This window comes from Podarcis erhardii, assembly GCF_964252035.2.
Source record: "Podarcis erhardii genome assembly, chromosome: 6".
In the NCBI taxonomy this organism is placed as follows: Eukaryota; Metazoa; Chordata; class Lepidosauria; order Squamata; family Lacertidae; genus Podarcis; species Podarcis erhardii.
The window spans coordinates 7,834,609-7,848,070 of NC_138510.1; the positions used below are offsets into that span (position 1 = coordinate 7,834,609).

Genomic DNA, 13,462 nt, shown 5'->3' on the forward strand with positions numbered 1-13,462 from the left:
GGGAGTCATTTTGGACTCATAGCTGTCCATGGAGGCGCAGGTCAATTCTGTGTCCAGGGCAGCTGTTTATCAGCTAAATCTGGTACGCAGGCTGAGACCCTACCTGCCCGTGGACTGTCTCGCCAGAGTGGTGCATGCTCTAGTTATCTCCCGTTTGGACTACTGCAATGTGCTCTACGTGGGGCTACCTTTGAAGGTGACCTGGAAACTGCAATTAATCCAGAATGCAGCAGCTAGACTGGTGACTGGGAGCGGCCGCCGAGACCACATAACACCAGTCTTGAAAGACCTATATTGGCTCGCAGTACGTTTCTGAGCACAATTCAAAGTGTTGGTGCTGACCTTTAAAACCCTATACAGCCTCAGTCCAGTATACCTGAAGGAGCAACTCCACCCCCATCATTCAGCCCGGACACTGAGGTCCAGCTCCGAGGGCCTTCTGGCGGTTCCCTCATTGCGAGAAGTGAAGTTACAGGGAACCAAACAGAGGGCCTTCTCGGTAGTGGTGCCTGCCCTGTGGAACACCCTCCTATCAGATGTCAAGGAAATAAGCAAATCTTATTTTTAAAAGACATCTGAAGGCAGCCCTGTTTAGGGAAGTTTTTAATATTTAATGCTGTATTGTTTTTAACACTTGATTGGGAGCCATCCAGAGTGGCTGGGGAAACTCAGCCAGATGGGCGGGGTATAAATAATAAATTATTATTATTATTATTATTATTATTATTATTATTATTATTATTATTATCACGGTCACCTGTGTCTTCTCCTTTTGAGGTTGAGCAAGAGTAGTTGAATTGCTAGGAGGGTGCAAACTGTAGTCCAGGCTTGTCCAACCGGTTGATCGCGATCTACCAGTCGATCGTGGGGTGCCTGTGGTTGATCATTGTCATCGCAGGATCCTGATTGATCCCTCCCCAAAAAAACTCAAGAACTGTGGCTCTTCCACCACAAACAACGGTCAACAGCTTTGGTATATCCAATGGGTATAAAAAGGTAAACGGACCATTAGGTCCAGTTGTGGCTGACTCTGGGGTTACGGCACTCATCTTGTTTTATTGGCCAAGGGAGCCAGTGTACAGTGTACAGCTGGTCATGTGGCTAGCATGACTAAGCCACTTCTGGCGAACTAGAGCAGCGCACAGAAACGCCGTTTACCTTCCCGTCTGAGTGGTACCTATTTATCTACTTGCACTTTGATGTGCTTTTGAACTGCTAGGTGGGCAGGAGCAGGGACAAGCAACGGGAGCTCACCCTGTCGCGGGGATTCGAACCGCCGACCTTCTGATCGGCAAGTCCTAGGCTCTGTGTTTTAACCCACAGCGCCACCCGTGTCCCTTATCCAATGGGTATACTGCCAGCTTATTTATAGTGGGAATATATCGCAGTCTCTTGGCAGTTGAACGTGCCTGCTGTAGTCAATTAAATACCCTGATCCTTTAAACAGCACCTTTTTTTTAGAAAGGGTTGATTATTTCAATGGAAAAACGTGTAGTTTCAAGTGCCATCTTGGAACGTTTTAGTAACAATAATAGTAATTTTATGATTTGCATCCCGCCTATTTAACTGGGCTGCCCCAGCCACTTTGGGCGGCTTTCAACATATATAAAAGCGTAATAAAATGTTGAACATCAAACAGCTTCCCTATAAAGGGCTGCCTTCTAAAAGTCGTAGAGTTATTTGTTTTGCATGCTTGAAATTTCTCACTTCTATATTGCTCTTTCATTGATTTTTGGTTATGCTTTTGCGTTCATGATATATCGCTTGCTTTTTGGACTGTACACCTCTTAGAGGTTTTTGAAATACTGTAGTAAGCAATTCATAAATTCCTTTAAATAAAATAAAATAAATTGAAGAGTGGTTTGGTGCCGCAGTGGTTAGAGGGTTCGTTGTCACAATCCATTTATTTGTATGTCAGTTCTCCACAGAATTCTGCCCATAGTGGTTCACAGCCTATCAAACGAACAACAATAAATATAACATTTTTAATAAAAAAATGTATTAGGAACAATAGGAAATAATCTGAATGTCGGTAACGCAAAAGGAAAATTGATTCTACACAGTACTAAAAACAATAGGGCTTTGCAACGGAGCGGGCAGGGATCCACTGGATTTTGTTGGGTTTTTTTAGAATAATATTTATTCAGGTTTTAAGACATTACAAAAAAAACAACAACAGAAAACACAATACAAAAAAACAAGACATTTCCAAGAAAAAAAATGCAAAAAAAAACAGATAAAAAGGAAAAATAATAATTAGAAAATACATACAATCAAAACAGAAAAAAACCAAGTTAAACCTTTACATAATTTTCTTTCTATAACTTATTTCCTTGACCTCTTCACACCTCCCCTCTTTGTTTTCTAGTTCAAATAGCTATTTCAGCAAATCCTTCATCTTTATTTTTATCCTAATAATTTTTCTTAATATATTGTAATTTTCCATTCTCTCTTTCACCAATTAGCCATCCACTTTTACTTTATTTAATCTTATTTCTCATTAAAACTGATATATTTAAACCTATTCTCTTAAGACATTTCCCCTAGGGTCATAAAAATTCCATTCCACGATTTCTCCATCTCTCATTAAAAGCAATTCTTTTTTAAAAAAAAAAAAAAAATCTCAATATATACACTTTAAATTCCCAATTTTCTTTCACCGTCTCCCCTCCCCGGTCTCGGCCCCTGCCAACAGTTCCATCGGCTTACAACAGTCCATCAACCTGATCCACTGGATTTTGTGTCAGCTCTGCTGCCGTTGTGTGACAGCACAAGGCCTGATTTGATCTGGTTAGAATAATAGAATCATATAGTTGGAAGGGACCCCAACCCCCTGCAATGCAGGAATCTGCCTGCCTCTCTGCCTTCCATCTCAGCGGATGGAAGATGTTTTTATTTTTCAAAAAAAAAAAAATTCATTTTATAACGCAAATAAAGAACACAAAGAGAAAAACAAACAATACAAACAACTTCTTGTCATAGCCTTATTTTTCTAAACATTGTTAAGTGGGCTTCCCCAAGTCCCACCAATCTGATTTTCATTTTACTTCATCTTTAGCAGTTTACATATATCATAATTTCTAACCATCCTTTTTTTAATCACACTTAAAATAACTTCGAGGGACACGGGTGGCACAGTGGGTTAAACCACAGAACCTAGGACTTGCCGATCAGAAGTTCGAAACCCCACGACGGGGTGAGCTCCCATTACTCAGTCCCTGCTCCTGCCCACCTAGCAGTTTGAAAGCAGGAAGGTAAACGGCGTTTCCGTGCGCTGCTCTGGTTTGCCAGAAGCGGCTTAGTCATGCTGGCACATGACCCAGAAGCTGTACGCCGGCTCCCTCGGCCAGTAAAGCGAGATGAACACCACAACCCCAGAGTCGGCCACGACTGGACCTAATGGTCAGGTGTCCCCTTTACCCTTTACCTTAAAATAATTTCACATTTTATCACTTACAAATAATACTATTTTAAAATACACTAACTTCTACTTCCAACCCTACAGCCTATATCCACTTCCAAAGCTATTCTTTGGATTTAAATATTAACATATTTTTTTCAAATATTCCTTAAACTTCTTCCAGTCTTCTTCCACCATCTCTTCTCTCTGGTCTCGGAGTCTCCCGGTCAGTTCGGCAAGTTCCATATAGTCCATCATCTTCATCTGCCATTCTTTGATAGTTGGTAAATCTTGTTTCACGGATGGAAGATGTAAAGTCCCACCAGGTTGGGGGGCATTTATTATCATCATCATTCTTACCCCACATTTTACCCAGATTTGGGGACTCAGCTAAACAGCTGCAAATATAATATTTTACGTGCATTATACAAATGTGACACTAGATGGCGATGGTGAGCTCATGGCAAATTCAATACATTTTTCAAAATGCTTCTTAAAAAAAGCATTTTCACAGCATGTTTTTTTAATGTGTCCAGATTCCACTCCGGACTTGCACAAATTAAAACGATGCAGATAAAATACAAAAAAGCTTTAAAAAAAATATAAAAGATTCTTTTTTTAAAAAAAAAAAACTATAATAAAATTAAAACAATATTTAAAAAAAACCAAAATGCGGATGATGAAAACAGCACAGCACTGTTAAAACCCCTTTCCTTAAAAACAAAACAAAAAAAGCAGTCAGTTGCCAATGATCTGTCTCGAACTGGGTGAGGATGATTTAAAAGTCTGGGTAATTTTTTTAAAAAAGGATTGGATCAAGGGATCTCTGGCCAAGAAGACTCGTAGCGGGAGAGCCAAAAATCTTATCACCCTCTTCTCTTGCCCAGGGCCACAACACAAATGCGGAGGGACGTTGGTGGAGGAGAACAATTTTCGCCGGATATTAAATCCTCCCTGTGGGAACAGATGGCTAATTGTTTCTTGCCACAGCCTAATTGCATATAATCTAAAATACTGGCTGGTCCCGTTTGGCTTAACCGGCCTGCTTTGTTTTGCGGTTGCCATGGCAACCCCGGGATGATGCCTCCACTCCAAGCAGAACGCCACATGATGGTGGAGATGATGATAGTAAGGCATCAGGGCAGTCGGTCAGATTCCTCCCCCTTTGAGTTTTACTGTGAGTCAGTGGGACAGGAATGAACTTGATTCAGGCTGCAGTTCCCACAGGAAGCTGCTTGTGTGGGATAGATCCAGACCCATAGAACCAACATGCTTAACTCTGATTAAGGTTTGCCCTGTCTCACCAGAGTGGTGCATGCTCTAGTTATCTCCCGCTTGGATTACTGCAATGCGCTCTACGTGGGGCTACCTTTGAAGGTGACCCAGAAACTACAACTGTTATGTACTGAGTTGAATAGGATCCAAAAGGCAGCAGTCTGATTGGTCCTAGAACAATAGGATTCAGAATGCTGCAGTCTGGTTGGTCCTAGAACGATACCCAATCAAGATCCACCCAATCCAGCTCCAGGTGGAAGTGAATCTGCAACCTGATTGGCCTACAGGTGAATCCCGGAATTAGCCAATCACGTGGGCCCATTGTGTAAATAATATATATAAAGCAGACATTCCATTCCTCCACATCACTATGAGCTGAATAAAGAGCATGAAATCCACTCTCGACTCAGAGTATATTTCAACAACTAATCCAGAATACGGCAGCTAGACTGGTGACTGGGTGCCGCCACCGAGACCACGTAACACCAGTCCTGAAAGACCTACTTTGGCTCCCAGTACGTTTCCGAACACAATTCAAAGTGTTGGTGCTGACCTTGAAAGCCCTAAACAGCCTCGGTCCAGTATACCTGAAGGAGTGTCTCCACCCCCATCATTCTGCCCAGACGCTGAGGTCCAGTTCCGACGGCCTTCTGGCGGTTCCCTCACTGCGAGAAGCCAAGTTACAGGGAACCAGGCAGAGGGCCTTCTCGGTGGTGGTGCCTGCCCTGTGGAACGCCCTCCCACCAGATGCCAAGGAAATAAGCAACTATCTGGCTTTTAGAAGACACCTGAAGGCAGCCTTGTATTAGGAAGTTTTTAATGTTTGATGTTCTGTTATGTTTTTATATGTGTTGGAAGCCACCCAGAGTGGCTGGGGCAATCATCATCATCATCATCATCATCATCATCATAATGGGAGAGTGAAGAACCAGCCTAGGTGAGCCACAGCAGAGGTTTCCTCTAGAATGGTAGAGAACCTTCCTGTTCCACAGCAAACTTTTCGTTTGCCAAAGAGAGAAGTGCAATGCCAAAAAGATTAGCTTGGAATCCACAACCGCAAGGGTTTTCTCATGTGCTTCGGCGCTGGAAAGGAATGTTATGACAACGATGGCGAAAACAGTGCTGAAAGGTAAACAAGAGTCCAGACCGTGGACAGGATCCTATTGTATCCGTCCTCCTGCAGAGCTTGATTTGCCTTCCTTTGGGCCGCGGAGCTTGCTGGTCTTCCAGCTCTGACCCAGTTAGAGAGGCAGACAAAATTCCAAATGGCACCACAGGAGAATTCTGAAGCAGATAAGACATTTCTCTCCCTCCCTCCCTCCCCACCCCCCTCTTTGGCAGGATGCAAAACAAACACATTAATTTAAGGGCCTGGCTACATAAGGTGGCAGGATTTGGCCTGGTCCAGTCATTCTTCAGTGGATCTTTTGCACAAATGCAGTTACATAGCACCCTGATCCAGAACAGGGTCACGGTGCTCTGGGGGTGGGAGTTTAAGTCCAATCCAAATTTATCCTTTATTTATTTAATGTCATTTGTATCCTGCCTTCCTCCCAGTGCAGGACCTGAGGTGGCTCACAACATAAATTAAGCCAGGTGCAAACAAATAATAATAATAATAATAATAATAATAATAATAATAATAATAGTAATAATTTATTATTTGTACCCCGCCCATCTGGCTGGGTTTCCACAGCCACTCTGGGCAGCTTCCAACAAAGATTAAAAATACATTAAAATGTTACACATTAAAAATTTCCCTGAACAGGGCTGCCTTCAGATGTCTTCTAAATGTCAGGTAGTTGTTTATCTCTTTGACATCTGCTGGGAGAGCATTCCACAGGGCGGGCGCCACTACCGAAAAAGCCCTCTGCCTGGTTCCCTGTAGCTTTGCTTCTCGCAGCGAGGGAACCGCCAGAAGGCCCTCGGAGATGGACCTCAGTGTCCAGGCAGAATGATGGGGGTGGAGACGCTCCTTCAGGTATACTGGGCCGAGGCCGTTTAGGTCAACACCAACACTGTGATTAGTGCTTGGAAACGTACTGGTCTTTCAAGACCAGTGTCATGTGGTCTCAGCGGCCACCCCCAGTCACCAGTCTAGCTGCCGCTTTCTGGATTAATTGCAGTTTCCGGGTCGCCTTCAAAGGTAGCCCCACGTAGAGCGCATTGCAGTAGTCCAAGCGGGAGATAACCAGAGAATGCACCACTCTAGTGAAACAGTCCGCAGGCAGGTAGGGTCTCAGCCTGCGTACCAGATGGAGCTGGACGCAGAATTAACCTGCGCCTCCACGGACAGCTGTGAGTCAGGGGCACAGTTACCCCATTCAGGACCAGGGAGTCCTCCACACCAGCCCGCCCCCTGTCCCCCAAGAACAGTACTTCTGTCTTGTCAAGATTCAACCTCAAACAAAAACACACAATGAGCATAAATATTAGAAAACAAATAAGAAACTGTTTTGAAAACCTTGGTGAGAACACTTAAAAGCACACACACACAAAGCCTAAGACCCAGCCTAAGAAGACGCTGTCACAACAGCCAGCTGTTGGCCAAAGGCCAGTCAAGATAAAAAAAAAAAATTGTCTCCTAGCAAAAGGAAAACAGAGAAGGAGCTGGGCTGTCCTCTTGTGGAAGGGAGTTCCACAGTCTTGGAGCAGCCTCTGAGAAGGCTCTCTCTCATGGCCTCACCAATCTCATACCCTCCAACATTTCTCCAATGAAAATAAGGACGTCCCATTCCATAATGATAACTTTGCTTTCCATACCCCACACATCTTAATGGGTTGCCCCAGCCACTCTGGGCAGCTTCCAACATATATGAAAAAACATAACAAAACATTAAACATTAAAAAACCCCTACCCTGTACTCGGGAGTCGGATAACTTAGGGCTGCCATATGTCTGGATTTTCCCAGACATTATCAGGATTTCAAAGGCAGAATTGATGTCCGGGCCGAATTGTCCTGAATCTTAGGCAAGTCAATTTTGGGGGCATTTTTGTAGAAACCCACCAAAATTGTTGAGTTCTTTTTATGGGAAAATTGCCCCCTGACACCATTTTTACACCTTAGCGTGCAAGCCTAGCGTGTGCTGGTTTTTACCTTTTGAAACATGGCAACCCTGGGATATATCTCCATACCCTCCAACATTTATTCAGTAAAAATAGGAACATCCTTAGGAAATGTGGGACATTCTGGAATCAAATCAGAAAACCGGGATGGCTTCTCTAAAGCAGGGACGTCCCTGGAAAACAGGGACGCTTGGAGTGTCTGCAGTCGTAATACGGAGACCGCAGCCTGACGCCTTCAAAGCAATGCATTAATGTGTGCCTTCCTTTCCCTTATTTTCTCACAGGCTTTTGAACAACAACCTGATAAAGCAAATTGCACGAAGATCCTTCGAAGGACTTGACAGCTTGAAATACCTGTAAGTGTCTGTAAGGAGGCCCAGTGTGACAACAGCCTCTGAACATTAGTAGCATCCTAATTTACATCCTGCTACACACATGTGCATAGTAAATATTGAGCAGGAAAATAAATTGCAGCTGCATTTTTTTTCTTAATTATTCATATGCCATTAGACAGGGCCTTCTTGGTGGTGGCTCCCAGGTTGTGGAATACCCTCCCTCCTTATTGACTTTCAGATGGAGCTTGTAAAAATTCCTGTTCACCCAGGCATTTGGTGGCTGAAAATTCCTGCTCCTGGCAACCATGACAATTATTAGCTGTGAGGGTATGCAACCATTTTACCCGTTATTAGATTTTTTTGGTGGTTTTTAGGTTTTACACGTTTCAATTTTAAATTACTTTAAAATGATTTAGTCATGTTGTTACGTTATTCTTGTATTGTTGTACAACTTTTCTCTGCTCTGGGCTCCTTTGGGAGGAAAGCCCGGATATAAATTTAATCATTCAATTAATTAAGTAATTGGTCAGCAGAACAGAATTAGATAAACTGGCTTTTTCATGTCGCTAAGCCAGAAAAGAAGTTTGGATCATCCACTGCCTGCCCTGTGTTTTTGCATTTGCTTTGCCAAACTTCATACCCATCTCTTTTTCCCCTCGAGGGGACGGAAAAGCAGCTTGAAGTGTGTCTGATTTTTATTTTTTTAAAAATCTCGGGCAGGAAAAGGATTAGCTATGCACATAACCTCCACTCCCCTTCTCAGCAGGACTGGCGTCAGCAGCAGATATCCTCATTCAGTTGCCAAGGGGTCCTGCCCAGCACTTTTGGCACCATTGCCCTGGGCCTCCCCTCCTCCAGGGCTCCTTCGTTAAATGAGCACCAGGTGGTCTTCGTTGCAATTGCACCCTGGAGTGACATTGCGGCACAGCGGGGCATGATGGGAAATTGCAACGGCAGCTGGCCTTTTGCTCATCCTCCTCTTCCAGCAAATATTCACTTGTGTCGGGTGGTGGTGGGAGTTTATTGTCGCCAAGTGCTGCAAACACGGCCCGCAAAGACCTGGGCATTCTAGTGCCGCCTTCGCCCATCTGAAGCCCGCCAGATTGTTGTGGACTACTGCTGCCTTGAAGGGACGTGGGTGGCGCTGTGGGTTAAACCGCAGAGCCTAGGACTTGCCGATCAGAAGGTCGGCGGTTCAAATCCCCGTGACGGGGTGAGCTGCTGTTGCTCGGTCCCTGCTCCTGCCCACCTAGCAGTTCGAAAGCACGTCAAAGTACAAGTAGATAAATAGGTACCGCTCCGGCGGGAAGGTAAACGGTGTTTCCATGCGCAGGTCTGGTTCCCCAGAAGCGGCTTAGTCATGCTGGCCACATGACCTGGAAGCTGTACACTGGCTCCCTCGGCCAATAAAGCGAGATGAGCACTGCAACCCCAGCGTCAGCCATGACTGGACCTAATGGTCAGGGGTCCCTTTACCTTTACCTTTACCTGCCTTGAGCCCCAAGCCAGCACCACTGAGAGAGAGAGATAAAACTTTATTTGCATTAGCCAATGGCCATAGCAACAGTAAAACATTACAGTATACGCAGAAAAGGAAATTTGATATAAAAGCACAATTTAAAGTCCTGAATCAGCAGTCAGTTAGTGGCCCTTATTCTGATTGCCCCTGCTATGAATCTAGCAGCCTTTGCTGTTATCTGCTCATTTTGATCTGATAAAAGAAAGGACATTGTAGCAGTGGCTGAGCGCCCTGGGATGGCTAGTACGAGTTTGGTGATGATCTCGTTCCTCAGGGCTTTGTAGAGCCAGCACCACTGAAGATCAAAATATCTGGAAGGGAGGATTGGAAGAAGTTCACAGACTATCTGCAGAAACACTGCAAAATTTATGAATGTTAAAACGATGTTGGATATTAAAATAATATGGCATTAGTGATAAAGTTAAAAAGAGTATGCAAAAATGATTTTTTTAAAAAAGGGTGAAAGACTAGAGTTATATTATGTCAAACTTAAACAATATGGTATAAGTGATTAAGTTATGAGGAATAAGTAAGAATTGAATTAAAAAGAGAAGAAAGATTGGAGACATAATAGACTGAACTACATAATTATTAATGAGTTTTGAAAGAGAGTAAGGATTTGCTGAATCTGATTAGGTAAAGGGGAACACAAAAAAGGGAGGTGTGAGGAAGTCAAGAAAGAGGGTTAAACAAATATGATGTTAAAAATTGGATTTTTTCTTTTTTATGTTTTGTATTATTCTTTTTTATGTATTTTCTTTTGTGTGTTTTTTTGTATTTTTGACTATGTTTGTTTTCTGTTTATTTGTTGTATGTATCTATGTGGTTTTTTGTAAAACTATAATAAATATTTTATTAAAAAAAACCCAAAATATCTGTAAGGAACCAGGTTTGAGGAAGGCTGCCTAGTGCCTCCTAAACCACAACGGGGAGGTTCAGACACTACGGTGGCAGATAAATTTCTAAGGATGGAATCAAAGAATCATAGAGTTGGAAGGGGGGGTCATCTAAGTCCAACCCCCTGCAATGCAGGAATATGCTGCTGACCCATGCAGGGATTGAACCTGCAACCTTGGCATTGTCAGCACCACGCTCTCACCGACAGAGCTATCCAGGCCAGCCAATAGTTACCTCTGTTTTGTTATTTATTTACCTATTGCCTGCCATTCACCCTACAGTCCCAGGGCAGGTTGCAGCATTGAAACACGACACTTAAAACCATTCAAAACAACTTACCACCATAAAAATAAGGGAGGTCCTCAAAACATACGCCCCGAGTGTCAAAAGCCAGGGTAAAGAGGTGCATCTCCGGAATTATCCAAAAGCTGTATAATGACGGTGCCAAACGCACCTCTGTGGGTAGGGGCTTTCACATTTTGGGGCCACCACCGAAAAGGCCCTCTCCCAGGCAATGCCGATACACAGGGCCCCGAACCTTTGAAGGTGGAGGAACTACCACAAGGGCATCCTCTGTTGATCTCATGACTCAATAGGGTCTCTCAGGTATTTGGGGCTTGAGTCATTTAGGGCTTTAAGCACTAGTGCGAGTGGATTGAATTGGGCCCTGGAACAAACTGGCAACCAGAGCAGCTAATTTAAAACATGGGTTACGTGTGGTCTCAATGGGATGCCAGCCAGCAGTCTGGCTGCTGCCTTTTGGACCAAACTGGAGTTTTTGAGTCGTCTCCAAGGGCCACCTTCGAGTGCATTGTAATAATATGATTTTAGGCTGTTGCATCCAATCCTGTTAGCCAGCCAGAAAGCTTTTCTCAACCGATGTAATTTTATTCTCCTTTTCCGCTCTCCCTCTCTTTGCAAGCTACCTTTACAAGAATGAAATACAGAGCATCCAGCAGCATGCATTCAAGGGCCTTTCTTCCCTGGAACAGCTGTAAGTTGGCCGAGGTTTGTGTTGGAAATTGCATGGAGACGAGGGATGGAATTTCACCTCTGGATTCCTGCCAGCCCCCCCGAGACACCATCTGCAAGCGCTCCTTAGAGTCCCGAGAAACTGAGCTTTGATTGAAAAATGAAATAAAAGTAATATGTTTTTATTTATTTACTCTTAGGTATTCCTAGGCTGCTTTTCTGGGCAGCGCCGACTCAAGGCAGCTTGCAAACATTTCTAGTTATCGTGGTGATGTTGTTGTTGTTGTTTAGTCGTGTCCGCCTCTTCGTTGACCCCCCTGGACCAGAGCACGCCAGGCACTCCTGTCTTCCACTGCCTCCCGCAGTTTGGTCAAACTCATGCTGGTGGCTTCGAGAACACTATCCAACCATCTCGTCCTCTGTCGTCCCCTTCTCCTTGTGCCCTCCATCTTTCCCAACATCAGGGTCTTTTCCAGGGAGTCTCCTCTTCTCATGAGGTGGCCAAAGTACTGGAGCCTCAGCTTCAGGATCTGTCCTTCCAGTGAGCACTCAGGGCTGATTTCCTTCAGAATGGAGAGGTTTGATCTTCTTGCAGTCCATGGGACTCTCAAGAGTCTCCTCCAGCACCAGAATTCAAAAGCATCAATTCTTCAGCGATCAGCCTTCTTTATGGTCCAGCTCTCACTTCCATACATCACTACTGGGAAAACCATAGCAGTAGTCATTGTGGTGATAGAGCTACTTTTAAACATCTCCTGCTTTTTAAGCTTTTGTGTTGAGATTTCTGTCACTCATGTTAATCCACGTAACTTGAGGATGATGATTTCAGAAGTAGATTGCTGCAGAGCACTGGTTGGGCAGCTCCTAAAGATGATCTTATCACGAAAAGCATCGCTTGCTAATTTCTGCTTTGCAAATGGCCATGCAAAGCACAACTGAAGGTCTGAACCATTTGTTTTAACATTCTGGGCCAATTGACCACCAGTTGCCACCTGTCTGTAAGGATCTTCTGGGGAAGATCTAGAATAATATCATTGTAGAGTTGGAAGGGACCCTGTGGGTTATCTCTCCAACCCCCTGCAATGCAGGAATCTCAGCTAAAGAGGCCTCTGCTTGATGCCCAAGAGAACTGCTGCCAGTCAGTGTATCTGGCCCCTGAGCCTTAGTTTGCCTACCCATGTCTTACACAGACTGCTCCTCAGCCAGCCATGTTTTGTGTCAGAGTTGGAGCCAAACACAGGTCAACGATAAAAGAAGCAGATCTCCGTTGTCAGTGAAGTTCACTCTTTATTCAAGGAAACAAACATACAACTCAGTGGTCTTGCCCTTCAGGGGCAAATCCCAGGTCTGAAGGTTCTTGCCTTCCACCCTTTCTAAGGCTCCTCCTCTGCCAGATGTTTCCCAAGCAAATTGCATCTGAACACCTCTGCTATTCTCACCACTCTGTGCATTCTTGGAGACCGGCGAGAAGGGCACTGGCAGAAGAAGAGGGGGCGGGGGGAGCGCACTGCCCCCGGCACCACAATCCCGGTGGGGTGCCATCATGGCTGCCTGCCCCACGCTGGGCACCATGCCCCCGGGGCGTGCATCATGAAGCTCCTCCACTGGAGAAGGGGAGCTTCGCAGCAGGAGAAGCAGACTCCTTAGATCAGTGGTTCTCAACCTGTGGGTCCCCAGATGTTGTTGGACTACAAATCCCATCATCCCTGAGGTCTGGTCTTGCTAGTTAGGGGTGATGGGAGTTGTAGTTCAACAACATCTGGGGACCCACAGGTTGAGAAAGGCTGCCTTAGATTCTTCTGCAGTCTCTTGACCTCCTTCCTCTGCTTCAGCCCCTGTGTCTGCACTGCTTCCTGTCACAGGCTCTTCCTGCTCACAAAACCCTGTTGTCCCTTTGGGATCAATCACCTCCTCCCACCCATCTTTCCCCTCTGACCTCTCCCCAATGCCCCACCACCAATCCCCTGGCTCTGAGCCTTCTTCCCCTGGGGGTTCCC

The 13,462-nt window shown here is 44.7% G+C and overlaps 1 protein-coding gene across 4 annotated transcripts in view; it reads left to right on the top strand.

Annotated features, from left to right (window-relative positions):
• Window positions 1-13,462, top strand: part of LOC309344791 (peroxidasin homolog) — a 72,753-nt gene that overhangs the window by 24,997 nt on the left and 34,294 nt on the right. For 2 of the 4 annotated variants that reach the window (XM_081867492.1, XM_081867494.1), the window contains 2 exons: window positions 8,027-8,098; window positions 11,416-11,487. In XM_081867492.1, coding sequence (XP_081723618.1) covers window positions 8,027-8,098; window positions 11,416-11,487 — 144 coding nt within the window. Of the gene's footprint in view, window positions 1-5,601; window positions 5,805-8,026; window positions 8,099-11,415; window positions 11,637-13,462 lie in introns of those variants that run through there. The other 2 variants (XM_081867493.1, XM_081867495.1) reach the window with 2 other exon arrangements.